At 52.2% G+C, this 15,808-nt stretch overlaps 1 protein-coding gene across 2 annotated transcripts; it reads left to right on the plus strand.

Moving 5' to 3' along the window:
* The first annotated feature begins 928 nt into the window (after positions 1-928).
* SV2A (synaptic vesicle glycoprotein 2A) lies at positions 929-14,438 on the plus strand. 2 transcript variants are annotated; one of them, XM_078451479.2, is made up of 13 exons: positions 929-1,070; positions 4,625-5,576; positions 7,114-7,294; positions 8,121-8,272; positions 8,387-8,520; positions 9,157-9,246; positions 9,486-9,596; positions 9,767-9,855; positions 10,158-10,322; positions 10,515-10,648; positions 11,565-11,771; positions 12,375-12,534; positions 12,935-14,438. In XM_078451479.2, the coding sequence occupies exons 2-13, from the start codon at positions 4,955-4,957 to the stop codon at positions 13,116-13,118; spliced, it is 2,229 nt and encodes a 742-aa protein (XP_078307605.1). In that variant the 5' UTR covers positions 929-1,070; positions 4,625-4,954; the 3' UTR covers positions 13,119-14,438. The 2 variants fall into 2 exon arrangements, with proteins under 2 accessions (XP_078307605.1, XP_078307606.1); XM_078451480.2 differs by lacking the exons at positions 929-1,070; positions 7,114-7,294 and having other exon boundaries at positions 5,465-5,576.
* Positions 14,439-15,808: the final 1,370 nt, after the last annotated feature.

The following is a 15,808-nucleotide window of genomic DNA, read 5'->3' on the forward strand; positions in this document are numbered from 1 at the left end:
CTTACCTAGAATAGGGAGACACATTCAGTATGTATATCCCCAAACCACCCAGCTCCCCTCACCTCTGAAGCAGGGTCAATCACCTAGCAGGACGTCTTGGATCTCTAAGCCCAGGTTGTTGGTACAGGGGCAAAGCAAAGAACTGAAACTAGTTCAATCCTTCCTGCCCCAGAAGCAGGTGTGTGTGTGTGTGTAGTAAAAGGAATTGGATAGAGCATTGAGGGAGGGAGTCCCTCTTTGAGTCATTGGAGCAAATTAATAGAAGGAGAAGGTAAGGTCTGTAAATCCCGCTCAGCTTCGTCCCCCACTCACCTCTGCTGCTACCAACTGAATGGAGGATGGGAGGTCTGCACTGGCAGTAAATAACCAGGACTGTTTCTGGTTCTGGAAAAAGATGGCAGGGATCCAGGAGTCTCACCTCTTGACAGTTCAGGATTAAAAACTTTGTTATTCCGGCGTTCTCTAAAATGGCCAGGTAAACTCGGATTCTGAACACTCTGGATCCGGAAGAGGGCTGTGGGAAAGAGGTTTGGCTGGGAGTAGAGGAGAAAGGGAAAAAGGAGGGTGCTTTGGAGGCAGAGAACCCCTCAAATTTGTGAGTCCTGCCCTACTAGGAATGGGGCGCTGAGAAAGGGTCTGCCTCGTTCCCCACCTCCCTTTCTGCCTTCCCACTTGTCTCCCTGACAGTATTCTTCCCTTAGTTCCTTTCATCTTTTATTCGGAACGGGCTGGGAAGGGCTGTGTGTGTTATCTCCAGCTGTGCCTGTGACAGTCCCCTCTGCTGCTTCATCGTTGCTCCCCGGTGCCCTGAGGCCCTCCCCATCCTCTTTTCTTCTGCCGCTCCCCACCACCCCCAACAATGGTCTCTCCCGGTGCTCGGTGGCGCTGGGGGGTTGGGGGGAGGGAGGAGGCGGGCGGAGGCGGGGCCGGAGCGTGGGGAGTGTGTGTGGGGGGGCAGGTCTGCATTGCCGCTTCCCCTGGTACCCGGAGCAGTCGACGCTGCCGCCAGCCCCGCGGCCGGGACCCCCGCCCTCACCCGGGACTGCCTTACCCGGGGGCACCCAGCCCAGGTGAGACCCCTCTCTCAAGTCTCTTACCTCCACCCCGCCCGGGGCAGAAGCATCCTTGCCTTGCCTTGCAGCCATTTTATCCTCCGATGCTTTGCTTGTGGGGAGGGTGACAGTCCCTGCTGTAGGGGTAAGGGGGCCGGTGGTGGTTTGAAAGGACATTTAATTAAGTTGCTGTGCTGATCAGAATATATATATGGAATAAGGGTGTTTTTCTCTACCTTAGCCAAGTCCCTAGTACGCTCTCAGATATTGACAGGTTTGGGGGGGAGGGGGATTTAGGTGAGGTAGGGTTCCCTCGAAGTCCAATGCCCTCCTCACCTTGCACGCCCCCCACCCCCGCCGTAAGTGACCTTGGCTGGGGCCAGAGAATGGATGCTGCCTCAGTCTGCTCCCCTGCACTTGGGCGGGGGTGGGGGGCAGTGGAGGAAGGGCAGGTGAAGGAGGGAGGGAAGGTAAAGGAAGAATGGAAATGCTGGGTAGAGAGATGGTAAACGACCAAGGTCGGGGGCACGCGTAGCGGGGCGGGGGGGGGGGGGGCACTTGGGCAGTTGCTCCTGGGTGGGGGGAAGGGGTGTTGAGTGATGATGGGCACCTGCCCAGAGGCAGGACTAAGCGGGGGAAGACACTCCGAGAATGGATTCAGTCAATTCTAGGGGCTCCTCTGTTATGCCAGAGCAGAGGCGAGACGGGGTGGGGGATGCTGGGGGCTGTCGCGGCAAATGCTGGTAGGGGCGGTCTCTTGCCTTTGCTTGTGGAGGTCTCTCCCTGTCTCCCTGCCCCTGTGTTCCTCTGTTGTGTGCATTTTCAGCTGACACCTTTTTCCCCCTCCGAACTGTGAATGCTCCATCTTCCTAACCCTTGCGGTAGGATGTAGGGAGGGGAGGTGCAGCCTTGGGCGTCCTGGGTGGGGGGCTGAGGCTCAGTCACCCAGCTGTCACAGGGAGCGGTGCTCCAGCACACCCCGCTTCCTTGTACCCTCCCCCCTCTCCGTGGTTGTTTTGACAAGTGACTGCTTCTTAATGACCTTGCCACCTGGGCTAGGGAGGGTTGGGGAATCCGGGTGACCCCCAAAGTCAGGGACTTTGATTGGGGGTGGGGGCTTCTGGACCCTCCTATAATCCAGGGCAGAGTGAGTCCTCCTGAAGGGAAGCATCTGCTCGGGAGCCCCTCCCCCCTTTCTGCAGGAAAATCTCCCGGGCACATTTTTCCGGTCAGGTGGAGCCGGCCAACCTTAAAGGGCCGTGTAACCCGGAGTCTTGTCTCCTATAACCTCCACCTCTCCAAGCCCCATCTCTCTCCCACAGGCTTAGCCACCCTGTGCTGCTTTGGGGGCTAAAAATAGCACCACTTCCTCACCAACTCAAAGAATTTGTCTTCTTTCCCTTCTGACCTCCTGGCTCATTGGCCCTGGGGGAGCTGGCTGTTGAGACATCCTATCCTGCTGTGGCTCTGGGAGCCTTATCTACCCTCCATGCACCTCTCAGGGGTAAACAGTGTTGATAAACACAGGATGTGTTTCCTGATGGGTCTGTCTCCTTCAGGGTTTGGGGAGCGGGGGGGGGGGGGGGGGGGGGGGGGGGGGGGGGGGGGTGCGCGGGGATCCTAGATGGGAAGGAAAGGAGAGGAAAGCAAATGGCCATGCAATAGGGGGATTCCACTTTCCTCTCTTGCATGGGGGTGGGTTTGGGCCTTGAACCATAAAGAAAAGAAGGTGACACAGGGGTCACTGGTTTTGGTCATTGTGGTCCACTGCTTACATCTGGCCTGAGGGGCTAAGGCTATGCTTGCCAGTGCTTCTCTCTGAGCCATGTAGCATTACTTATCCCCTTCTACCAGGGCTACCGTGTGTGCGTGTGACATTTAATGAAGGCCCTGGATGGGTGGGAACAGGAGGCAGGATATTTTTAGGGGAATGATCTCTGATCAGAATCTAGTCCTACTTCTTCTGCTTCTCTGAATGAAGGCAGTGGGGGGGGGGTGTTCTCCTATGTTTCCCTCTGGAGGATGTCTTTTTTGGGGGGGAGGCCCAAGGCCCCCTTCATTCTATACTGGCCTCCTACGCAGTGCGGTATTTGTGGACTCCTTTTTCCTTGACTCCTGGAGGAGGAGCAGAAAGGATTAAGGGGGATTAGGAAGGAAGGCCCTGGAGAAAGGAGGTGTAGCTATAGACCTTAGCCCCCAATGCTGAAAAAGTATGTATTTGATCAGCCATTTCTGTTCCTGCCCCCACCAGGGAAGGGGCTCACGGATGATGTCCTGAAGGAAGGTGGCAGGAGCCAGACATCACCTCTTCTCCATGACCTCAGGTTCCAGGTTTCCCTTTTTTTTGAGTCTTCCCTTCTTTGTCTGGAGGGAGACAATGTGGGCCCATCTGCTGGAACTAATTTGAACAGAGAGGTCTTGGGACTCTGTTTTGGGAGGATACTGGACAACAGCATCCAAGTATGACCCCTACTCTTCCCTTGCTGCTTCCTGTTTCTTTCACATTTTTTTCAGTCTAATAGGAAGGAAGGAAACTAATTTATAGAATATCTACTGTGAGGTTGGATTCTCTTGTGGACTCAGAAAACTAAAGATTATTACCCCCAGTTTAAATATAAGGACACTGAGGTTGAGGGAAATTAAATAATTTGCCCAAGAGCAGTTAGCAAGTAAGTGACAGAGCTGGGATTTTAACTTAGGTCACCTAACTGTCATGTGCTTTGCACTGAACCAGCTTTCCCTTGCCAGTATCCCTTTCTGCTCCTTATCCTCATAAGCATCCAGACGTGGCTTTTGTTCTGGGGTCTTGTGAGGGAGTAGAGGGGATCACACTGTATTATTATCATCACAAAGAGCAATAACCAACATTTCTTAATCGCTTTTTATGTGCTAGGTACTATGGTAAGGAGTTATACACATTATGTCATTTAATCCTTACTTTCCCCTTCTTAAATAAGAGGAAACTGAGGCCTGGCTGTATGGGGAGATGGCCGAGGTCACTTAGCTAGTAAGTGCTGAAGCAAGAAGCCAAACCCAAGTCTGTCTGACCCTGGAAGGGAATTTTCACCCACTGAGAAAACCCTTCCTTGTGGGAACCTGAGGGGAGGACCCCAAGAGCCCCATTTGAGATGCGATCAGTGGATTGAAGTCACAGACTGGAGGACTTGATTCTCCTTTTACACATTCTCCCCCCAGCTCTTCCCCCAGTAAGCAAGCCAGACCAGACTAAAACAGAGAATTATGGTTTCTCATATTTCCTGTTTTGTTCTTTGCAGTTTGGTGGTAAAGCAAGGGGTCTGATCTTGATGTGGGGCAGGAGATCAGGAGGGCTCTAGATAGGTGACCGTGACTCTGGAGCATATCTCATAGGCCTGATCTCCAAGGTCAAAGTGAGGGAATTTATACTGAATGATCCACAGCTGGCCCAGGTAGGCATCCCTTTTTAACTGTGTGCAGGCTTGAAGCAAGGAGACCATCCGTATCACATGGTCTTGGTTGGGGCTCTGTATTGGCTTTCTTTACCATTTTAGGCCTCACCACCTCCTTTTTTCCCCCCCTCTTATATTTTCTAGATCTCAAGAGGCTTCTTGAAGAGAAGTAGGCGGCCTTTCCTGTGTTATCCTGGCTCCCCATCCTAGCTTGCACAACCTAGCTCCCCCTCCCCTTCCCATTCTGCTGTTCCCCTTTTCCCTTCCCCATGTATCCAACTGAACTGGCCAGAACTCCTCTCCCTCCTTTCCCTTCCTACACACTCACTGGCCAGGTCCTATTTGCTCCTATTCTGTGCCCAGAGATACTTGAATCCACTTCATCTGAGTAACTGGGGGAAGGAGTCTTTCTGACTTCACAAGTCCTTGAGCAGGGAGTGGAGGAGTCTAGTGAAGCATTCCCAAAGACCCATCATGGAAGAAGGCTTCAGAGACCGGGCAGCTTTCATCCGTGGGGCCAAAGACATTGCCAAGGAAGTCAAGAAGCATGCGGCCAAGAAGGTGGTAAAGGGCCTGGACAGAGTCCAGGATGAATATTCCCGCAGATCCTACTCCCGCTTTGAGGAGGAGGAGGATGATGATGACTACCCTGCCCCTGCTGATGGCTATTACCGTGGGGAAGGGGCCCAGGATGAGGAAGAAGGTGGTGCATCTAGTGATGCTACTGAAGGCCACGACGAGGATGACGAGATCTACGAGGGGGAATATCAGGGCATCCCCAGGGCAGAGTCTGGGGGAAAAGGCGAGCGGATGGCTGATGGGGCTCCCCTGGCTGGAGTAAGGGGGGGCTTGGGCGATGGGGAGGGCCCCCCTGGTGGCCGGGGGGAGGCACAGCGGCGGAAAGAACGGGAAGAACTGGCTCAGCAGTATGAAGCCATCCTACGGGAGTGTGGCCATGGCCGCTTCCAGTGGACACTCTATTTTGTGCTTGGTCTGGCACTGATGGCTGATGGTGTCGAGGTCTTTGTGGTGGGCTTTGTGCTGCCTAGCGCCGAGAAAGACATGTGCCTGTCGGACTCCAACAAAGGCATGCTAGGTAAGACACACTGGGGGGCCCTCCAGCCCTGTCCTGCCCCAAACTCTAGAAAAACCTCTGCTCCTGAGAACCCCTGTCCTTACCGCTCCCTAGGACCCCGATCCCAAGATGTCCCCAGAGAGCGTGGAGTTCCTCTGCATGCTCATCCCTCACAAACCCTCCTCTTGGGGTTGGGTCACAGTGAGGTTGTTTGTGCAAGAGAGGCTTGGGGAAGGGCAGCTGGGCTGGGGCTTGGGGCAGTGGCTGGGTGGTGGTCTGCTTAGTTAGTTCTGCAGGAGGTGGCCATGGTGGGATGGGCCCCTGTTGGGTGTTTCTTCAGAGACTTCCCTTCTGTCATCTTGCTCCTTTTCCCTGATCAGGGAAACAAGAAGTCAGTGTCCAAACTCCCTAGTTTTTTTTTTTTTTTTTTTTTTTTTTTTTTTTAATTTATTTTTGGGACAGAGAGAGACAGAGCATGAACGGGGGAGGGGCAGAGAGAGAGGGAGACACAGAATCGGAAACAGGCTCCAGGCTCCGAGCCATCAGCCCAGAGCCTGACGCGGGGCTCGAACTCACGGACCGCGAGATCGTGACCTGGCTGAAGTCGGACGCTTAACCGACTGCGCCACCCAGGCGCCCCCAAACTCCCTAGTTTAAATGAGGAGTCAGTTTAGTAGGGTGGGGATCGGGGAGGAAGCCCAGGTCTGCCTTCAGCCAGAGAAATTGGCCATGCTTGCTCTTGGCAAGCCTTGGGAGTGTTCAAGGGCCAGTGAGTGGTCTCTAATGGCTCTTCCTGATGTGGACCCTGGGGGAGGAAACCGCCTGGACTCACCCACAAAAGGTCTCTTGGTCTTGCACTGCTCCCAAGTTGCCATGAGATGTTGGGGAGATCCCCACTCCTTGGGGCTTGGCTGAAGCATGGGTAAAATGCAGAGTTTGGAGTAGATTGATTTTTAGAGTCATTCCAACTCTGAATGTAGGAAGGAAATAAGGAACAGGAGAGTTTTAGGAACAGAAGCATTGGAGCTGGGGGAGTAAAGCACGGGTTCTGTGGGGGGGATTTTGTAGGGGGGACTGAAGAAATGGAGGTGCTTTCCTAGGGACACAGGAGATCTCTCCTGCTGCTTTCAGGACGTCAAGGCAGGGAGGGAGAGGGGACCCTGGGAAGGTCTGGGAATTTGGGTAGATCCATTACTCCTTCTAGGCAAGCCAGAGATGGGGGTGTGTTGTGTGTGTGTGTGAGAGAGACAGAGACAGAGAGACAGAGACACAGTGAGAGATGAGAGCAAGCAAGAGAGAGCAGGAGGGAGAGAAAGAATTCTGGGGGTCTCCCATGTCTGCATTCCTGCCTTTGAATCTCTGGTCTACAGAGATGACATTCCGTGAGTAAAGACAGAACTCTCACTTGCTCTCATCTCTGGGTAGACTTACCTATCCTAGAAGTCTTCCAGCTCCTCAATCCATTCTGCTGCAGCTCTAGCTCATTTAATGCTCAAAAAGTGAGCGAACTGAGGCATGTCTGCTCATACCTCTGCTGTCTCTGTTTCCCTCCCTGCAGGCCTTATAGTCTACCTGGGCATGATGGTGGGAGCCTTTCTCTGGGGAGGTCTGGCTGATCGGCTAGGTCGGAGGCAATGTCTGCTCATCTCGCTCTCAGTCAACAGCGTCTTCGCCTTTTTCTCATCTTTCGTCCAGGGTTATGGCACTTTCCTCTTCTGCCGCCTCCTTTCTGGGGTTGGGTGAGTGGCCACCTCCTAAGCCCCTGGAGGCAGTCCTGAGGGAGGACTGTGCCTTTGTCGCTGTTATGTTTCTAGAACCCAGCACAGTGCCAGGCACACCAGATGCATCTCAAATATGTATGAATTGAATGAACTCCTTTCTCCTACCGTCTTTAGGCCAGCTTCCCCCTGTCCTGGACCCACCTACCGCCTGCCCAGAGCACCATTCCATGTCTCGTCCACTCCTGAGTCCTCCACCCCACCCTCCAGTTCCATTCTGAGCCTGGCTCCATGACGAGAGGCCTGGTGGGTCTCAGCTGTACCCCTGGGTGCCTGTGAACCCCGGAGTTATCCCCTTCCGAGTCTCCATCTTTCCTGCATTTGACAGCAGACCTTTCTGTTAACACCCACAGCTGCCAGAAATGTGACACGTTGACCCACCACACTCCCACACTCCCTGAGCCGTCTGTGTGCATTCTTTGCCCTGTCTGCAAGCTCTTTTCTGGCCTGTTCCCGCATCCCTGCCCTCGGACTCCTCTTTGCCTAGCTTTTTCCTGTGGGGATTTTCCCTCTTTTCTGTAATCATCTTCTGTCTCTTGCAACTCAGTAGCCATCTTCAAGGTTCAATGTTTGTTCCTTCCCTTCCCCTCAGACCTCCCTGCCTGTTCCCCAGGGTCTTGAGGATGGGTGCATAACAGCTGGTGGTGAGGGAGTGTATAGGGCACTGTGTAAGAAGTCTCTTTAACAAGGTGTGGAAGATGAAAGGCACTTGGGGATCCAGAGCACTGGGGCAGGGGATCGGAAATAGGGCCCTTTTCTAATGCTGAATTCTCACAATGCTCCCCAGGATTGGAGGGTCCATCCCCATTGTCTTCTCTTATTTCTCGGAGTTTCTGGCCCAGGAGAAACGTGGGGAGCATTTGAGCTGGCTCTGCATGTTTTGGATGATTGGTGGAGTGTATGCAGCTGCTATGGCCTGGGCCATCATCCCCCACTACGGTAGGCAGTCCCAGGGGAATGCACCCCAGCCTCTCTCCCTCTTCTCCTGTGTGCCCTGTGGTGGGAGCCCCCAGCCTCTGGCCTTTCTGCTGATGCTGTGACTGTCCCTGCCAGGGTGGAGCTTTCAGATGGGGTCCGCTTACCAGTTCCACAGCTGGAGGGTTTTTGTCCTCGTCTGCGCCTTCCCTTCTGTGTTTGCCATCGGAGCTCTGACCACACAGCCTGAGAGCCCCCGCTTCTTCCTGGAGGTGAACGGGGCCAGGGCTAGGCTGGGGGAGGGGCAGCAGGGGGCTCTGTGCTCAAACACTCACGGTGGGTTTGGTTTGTGGGACCCTCACAGGGCCCATACTCCTGGGGACTTTATCTTGCTTCCTTTTTCTTACATTGTATCTCCAGAGGGGCTCTGTGGGTGGAGAAACCAGGGTACCTGCCCAACCATGGGTGGTTTAAGATGTTGCAGGTGGGCGCTCTGCCCCTGACTTTATCACTCAAGAGAAGTTCCTACCCTGTGCTTCTTCCCCCTCCAAGTAGATCTTGGTCCAGAAGCTTAGGATGCTGCCCCTCCTCTGACAACCTCCCTGCCCCTTGCCAGCAATTCCCTTGTCTTCAGTTTTCTCTTTCCATTGTTCCAGGGGATCCCTAGGACCTGTAGTTGTAGCTGTCTCCTGGACTCCCCCTAGGCTTGCTCAAGTCTTACTGCATTTTGCTGTACCCCTGCTTGGGGCTCTTTAATTGTGGGTGATGTACACACCCACAAGTCAGAGGTAGGGGTGGGAGACTTTTTGTGTCCTGTGACTACAGAAGCCACACTGGAGGAAGGGGGTCTATTACCCTGGGTCAGGGAGGAGCTAACCTGGAGGTGGGAATTATGTCTGTGGCTCCAGAACGGGAAGCATGATGAGGCCTGGATGGTGCTGAAGCAGGTTCATGACACCAACATGCGAGCCAAGGGACATCCTGAGCGAGTCTTCTCAGTAAGCCAAAGCCCCTCCCCTCAACCTCCAAGGCCCTCAAGCCCCAGCTCCACCCAGCCCCTCTCTGGATACCACCCCCTGCTTCCCTAGACATCTCCCACCACATTCTCCCTCAATGTCTTCTCTCAGAGTATCACATCCACCCCCTGCCGCCACTTTGCTACTGTTTTGAAACTGAAGCCCCTGGATGGGGTTGGGAAATAGACTATGTGACTGCTAACCGCTTCTCTTGACCCCAGGTAACTCACATTAAGACAATTCATCAGGAGGATGAGTTGATTGAAATCCAGTCAGACACAGGGACCTGGTACCAGCGCTGGGGGGTCCGGGCCCTGAGCCTGGGAGGGCAGGTAATGAAGGACGGTGTGGTGAAGAGAGGGAAGGGAGTGGGAGAGGCGGAGACAAAGGCCTGTTTGTCGGGTGAACTGAAGGGAAGGGGGACGGGAGAAAGTGGGGGACCTGGGGTGGGAGTGTTAGAAGTCAGTACAGCTGCTATCTGACTTTGTTTTGTTCCACCTAGGTTTGGGGGAATTTCCTCTCCTGTTTTGGTCCAGAATATCGACGCATCACTCTGATGATGATGGGTGTGTGGTTCACCATGTCATTCAGGTGAGGAGGTGTGTGGGGGCAGTGGGGATCTAAGTCCTGAGGGATGAACAGAGGTTAGACAGTCTGGGGTGGGGTGGTGGCAGGGAGACTGTTAGGCCAATGGAGGAGCAAATGGCTGGGAGATGAGAGTACAGTGGGTGGGCAGAAGAACCTGAAGTCCCTGAGACCAACAGCAATGAAGGGAGGAGTGCTGAGGGATGAGACTGGAGAGGCAAGCAAGGTCCTGACTCTCCACCCCCTCATTCTGGACCCTCTGGTTCTAATCGTGAGCCCATCTGATTCCATCACACTTGACTCTTCAGCTACTATGGCCTGACTGTCTGGTTTCCCGACATGATCCGCCACCTCCAGGCGGTGGACTACGAAGCCCGCACCAAACTGTTCTCTGGGGAGCATGTAGAGCATGTGACCTTTAACTTCACTCTGGAGAATCAGATCCACAGAGGGGGACAGTACTTCAATGACAAGTACGTGGGGACGTTTACATTTCACTTCTTCCCTGTTCCTTCTACCCCTTGTCTCTTGCGTGGGTCTGGGAGTTTGGAGACAGGGTCTTTGGGAGTAAATACCTGTGGTTTCTCCTCAATTCCAAGGGAGTGAGTCTTGGAGGAGGGTATGCGGGTAAGGGGGAAGTGTTTCTCATCATCCTGGCCTTACAGGTTCATTGGGCTACGTCTGAAGTCAGTGTCCTTTGAGGATTCCCTATTTGAGGAGTGTTATTTCGAGGATGTCACTTCGAGCAACACATTTTTCCGCAACTGCACATTCATCAACACTGTGTTCTATAATACTGGTAAGATGCCTTGGCTGGTGCCTGTCAGACCAAAGGGTTGAGTGGACCTTGAAGAGGGGAGAAGAAACGTTCCTCACTCCCTAGTTCAGGGTTCACAAACTGAGCTCTCTGGGGCCCTGTAGGAAGGTGGTGTGAGGGCCTATTATCTACCACCAATAATTCCAAAAATTGAACGGACACTGAACATTTTTCTGTAATAGTTTTTAAGAATATCTGGCAAAAACATCAAGTTTCTTTACCTTTGAGCTGGAATTAAAGCAAATCTGCATTATTATCAGCGTACTTCTGAAGTGGGCAAAACTCATTCAAACAGGGCCTTCAGGGGAAAAACAACAACAACAAAAAAAAGGAATATTTTCTGGGTAAAAGGTTGCGAATCATTACATTAGTCCGGTTTTTTAAAACAGTGATTCTCAAACTACATGCACATGAAATGCTACTTTGCCAGCTAGACTGAGGTTCCCACCCCTAATGGAGCACTGGGTGAGTTTTTCCCAACTTGCAGGGAAAAATAATGGAAAGGGCTTTTAATGATTTTTAATATTTTGCTTGGTAATTTTTCCTAAACCCATGGCACTGCTACTGCTTATAGTCAGCTAGGGCAGACCAAAAGAATGAATAAGAAGCAAAGATTATTAATGAGAAAACTTGGAAACAGCCAGTCCCACTGTTTCATTTCATAGACTATGGTCATTTTCTGCTGTAAAGATTTCTAGTTCCTATGGTGATATTATTTGACGTTTTACAATGAAGGCCCTGAGCAGTTTTGAGAGCCCCTTCCCCGCCGCCCCCCCCCCCCCCCCCCGCCCCGCAACTAACCCCACAAAGGCAGAGTCCTGAGCCATAAGCAGTAGCAGCTTCCCCCTCCTTCTCACATTTGCCGTGACTGCCTTCCTGTCTTGGTTTTTGCCCGCAGACCTGTTTGAGTACAAATTCGTGAACAGCCGTCTGGTGAACAGCACGTTCCTGCACAACAAGGAGGGCTGCCCACTAGACGTGACAGGGACTGGTGAAGGCGCCTACATGGTGTACTTTGTCAGTTTCCTGGGGACGCTGGCTGTACTTCCTGGGAATATCGTGTCTGCCCTGCTCATGGACAAGATTGGCAGGCTCCGAATGCTTGGTAAGGGGGTGGGTGGGTGGTGGTGTGTCAGAACTGATAAGGGGGCTGGGGAGCAGGGTGAGGCTGTCAACAGGCTTCTTACCTTATTCTGAAGGAAAAGCTTAGCTAGAGAAGGTTCTCGCTCTCGTGTCTTCTGCTTAGGTCTTGGCTGCAAGATGGGGTGGGGCCAGACCTGGAAGTTTCTCTGAGGGAAAAAGGAGGTAGACAGATTAACAAGTGCACCGGCTTTGAGGTTATGGGTGTTGGATCTCAGCTCCACCACTTAACCTTGGCCAAGTTACTTTATGAGCCCAGCTGTGTCATCTGCAAAACGGGGGTGATGACAGTACCTACCCCATTGGGTTGATGTATTAGATGAATGCATATAAAGCATCAAGCTGCTTGACCCATAGCTGTCATTGAAGAGATGGTTGTTACTGATATTATCAATAAAAATATAATTATAAGGAAGGATGGGGATGGGTGAAGTGCCTTCCTTTTGAGTACTCTGGGAAAAAGATCTCATCTTGGGCTTCCCTCAAACCTAGTTTGAGGGCACAGGGTGGGTTGTGGATGAGCATCACTTGGCCAGGTTCATGCCACTCCCTCATTTCCTGGCTCTAGCTGGCTCCAGCGTGATGTCCTGTGTCTCCTGCTTCTTCCTGTCTTTTGGGAACAGCGAGTCAGCCATGATCGCTCTGCTCTGCCTTTTTGGGGGGGTCAGCATTGCATCCTGGAACGCGCTGGACGTGTTGACTGTTGAACTCTACCCCTCGGACAAGAGGTAGTTGGAGTGTCGTGGGGGCAGGGCAGCCGGTTTAGGGTCTACACGGCGGTGGCGGGAAAGTGGGGTGAGGAGGCAGCTGAATGGGAAATCATCCGTAGGGTTAACAGGATATACTTTCCCATTGAGTTTCTGCTCTAAGAGCTGGTAGCTTTTGTATTCACTCCTTGCAGCCTGAACTATTAACCTAATTTTTTGGTCTTCTTTTCCCTTTGCCTCCCAATCTGTATTCCCTGATGTACATGCCTCACCTCTCTGATCTTTCCATCCTTCATCTCCCTTTTGCACACTGCCTGCCATCTCTCCTTCACTTTCCCACCTACTCACCTGTCCCCCGCAAACCCTCCTATGCCTCTTCCTTTGTCTCCCCTTTGCACCGCACTGGGGGTCTCCTGAGCAGGACCACGGCCTTCGGCTTCCTGAATGCCCTCTGTAAGCTGGCAGCTGTGCTGGGGATCAGCATCTTCACATCCTTTGTGGGAATCACCAAGGCTGCCCCCATCCTGTTTGCCTCAGCTGCCCTTGCCCTTGGTAGTTCTCTGGCCCTGAAGCTGCCCGAGACCCGGGGGCAGGTGCTGCAGTGAGAGGGTCTCAGGGCCTTTGAGGGTGGCAGGCACACTGTGAGACCAACAGCTCCTCCTTTTCCCTCCCTGCCCTGCCATCCTGGCCCCAGAGCCCCCACTCCCCACACCCCTGTGTTCAGTGTCTTAGCCATGTGCGTGTGCGTATGCATGTGTGTGACCCCGTGGGCAGGGATACAGGGAAGGCTCCTTCATCCCAGTTTTGGGATGTAGCTCTACTCCCCACCCCTTGACGTGCACACCCTTCTCCCCCAGTGTTAGTGAGGGGCCCTAGCTCTTCCTGGCTCCAGGGGCTCCAGCACAGGCTTCCTGCCCTCCCCTTCATTCCCTCTGCCTAGGCCCTGGTGAAACCGTGGGCATGTGGTTATGCTGGGAGCTGGGGCTTGGTGTAGTCCATGGACCAAAAGAACTTCTTAAGAGTCAGAAAGGCCGCAGGTGCCCTCTCACACCTGTTTGATGCTGGGGGAGTAGCAATAAACCTCAGCCCCCTGGCCTCCACTTTCCCCTCAATTTGGGCTATAAGTAAGAAGCCTGAATTTTATCAAATTAGCTTTCTGATTCTTATTTATTTATATATTAAGTTCTGAGGCAGCTCAGCAGGACTGTGTGTGTGAATGCATGTGTAACACTTACGTACGTGTGTGTATGTGCCGTGGGGCGGGGTGTCACCATACTGTCCTAAGATACAGCCAAGGATAATCTCAGTGGACACACACACTACTCTGCCTCCCACAGTACCTCCCCTAATCTTATTTTTGTGCCAGGCCTGGGAGGGAGGTGCCCCAGGCCAGGCTAGGATAAGAGTCCCACAGTCTAGAGAGACCTGAGGGCACCTGACAAGGTCCAAATCCTCCCCTCCCTCAAGAAGCACAGTCCTCTGGAGTGAGAGGCTCCACCCACTATAGCACAGACAGGGACAGCACAGCTGCCCTCCCACCCCCAACCTGTCCCCTCACACGCAGGGTAGCAGGGGAGGGAAAGAAACCAGGCATATGGTCAAACCAGCAGATCAAAAAGCACAAGGAGCTGGGGCAGGAGGCAGGGGCCCTCCCAGGGACTCCTCTGAAGGGGGAAGAAGGTTAGACAATAAGCCAGGGACCCCTAATGTGGGACCAGAAGCCTCAGTTTCCCTGTCTCACCCTTTCTACAAGATACCCCCTGTAGGTTAAGCTGCCCTTGCCCCACCCCACTCTGTGTGGCTGCTTTCTTTGGTGCCCTCCTGCCCTCCACTGTAGCTGTGATGTGTTGTAGTTTTTAGCTGTTTGTAAAACGTTAAAAAAAAAAAAGTGAAAAGGAAAAAAAAGTGAAAACAACAACGAAAAATCCAAATTCATCTTCCTCATGCTGCGTCTGGTGCCCCCACCCTATAGTCACTCCCCCACATTTTGTAACACTGACTCAGGTGGGGACTGTTTAACTCTTTGGTATCTGTGCTCAAAGGACTGCCTTCTCCAGTGCCCAGTGTATGAGTGTGTACCCCCTTCCCTCACCCTTCATTTGCTGGACGCAGCCTTCTCCCTTCTACCCCCTGGAGGGACCCATCCATCTCTCCTGCTCTCCTGGGACACCCTAAACCCAACTCTGTTGATGTGAAAAATGAAATGAAAAATATTGATGAAAAATAAAAAGGAAATAAATCCTTAAGATCCAAAATGGCTACATCTCCTTCTTTGCCACTCCACCTACATCCTCTGCCTGCTTGGAAGGAAAGGTGGTAAGATGGAAATGCCATTCCTCTCTCCCCAAACTGAAAGCCAGAATAATATGATGCACCATATTTATTTCCTCAATTGGCCACTTTATCCTGACCTTTTCACTTCTACAGATGGAGGGTCCTCTCAGTCTCTTGGATTTGAAAACTTGGAGTAATGTCCTGCAACTCGATAGCAAAAACAACTAATAACCTGATTTTAAAAGGGGGCTAAAGACTTGAGTAGACATTTCTCCAAAGAAGAACACAAGTAGCCAACAGGTATATGGAAAAATGCTCAACACCACTAACCATCAGGGAAACGCAAATCAAAACCACAATGAGACACTTCACACCTGTCAGGATGGCTATTACCAAAAACTATCCCCCCCCCCAAAAAAAAAACCCAAACACAACAAAATACTAAAGGTGTTAGTGAAGATGTGGAGAAACTGGAACACTAGTACACAGGGGGAACGCAACATGATGCAGCTGCTATGCGAAAGAATATGGAGGTTACTCAAAAAATTAAAAATAGAACTACCATATGATCCAGCAATCCCACTTCTGGGTATTTATCAAAAGAACTAAAATCAGGGGTGCCTGGGTGGCTCAGTCGGTTAAGCGTCAGACTTCGGCTCAGGTCATGATCTCACGGTTTTGAGTTTGAGCCCTGCGTCAGGCTCTGAGCAATCAGCACAGAGAATGCTTTGGATTCTATGTCTCCCTCTCTCTCTCCCCCTCCCCTGCTCGCGTTCTCTCTTTCTCCCTCTCTCTCTCAAAAATAAACATAAAAAAAAAAAAAAACCTGAAATCAGGATCTTGGCAACATTAGTACTCCCACGTTCACTGCAGCAGTATTCACAATAGCTAAGACATGGAAATAACCTAAATGTTCATCGGCAGATGAACTGATAATGAAAATGTGGTATATATACACAATGGAAAGCCATTCAGCTTTTAAAAAGGAAATTCTGCAATATGTGATAATATGAACCAATCA

Source organism: Panthera onca, chromosome C1, assembly GCF_046562875.1.
Source record: "Panthera onca isolate mPanOnc1 chromosome C1, mPanOnc1 haplotype 2, whole genome shotgun sequence".
Classification (NCBI taxonomy): Eukaryota; Metazoa; Chordata; class Mammalia; order Carnivora; family Felidae; genus Panthera; species Panthera onca.

Bases quoted from the DNA above. Each gene is read 5' to 3' on its own strand.
- SV2A (XM_078451479.2), top strand. From the start codon at position 4,955: ATGGAAGAAGGCTTCAGAGACCGGGCAGCTTTCATCCGTGGGGCCAAA. The intron at 9,247-9,485 runs GTAAGCCAAAGC...TCTTGACCCCAG, and splicing joins ATCCTGAGCGAGTCTTCTCA to GTAACTCACATTAAGACAAT. The intron at 10,649-11,564 runs GTAAGATGCCTT...TTTTGCCCGCAG, and splicing joins CACTGTGTTCTATAATACTG to ACCTGTTTGAGTACAAATTC.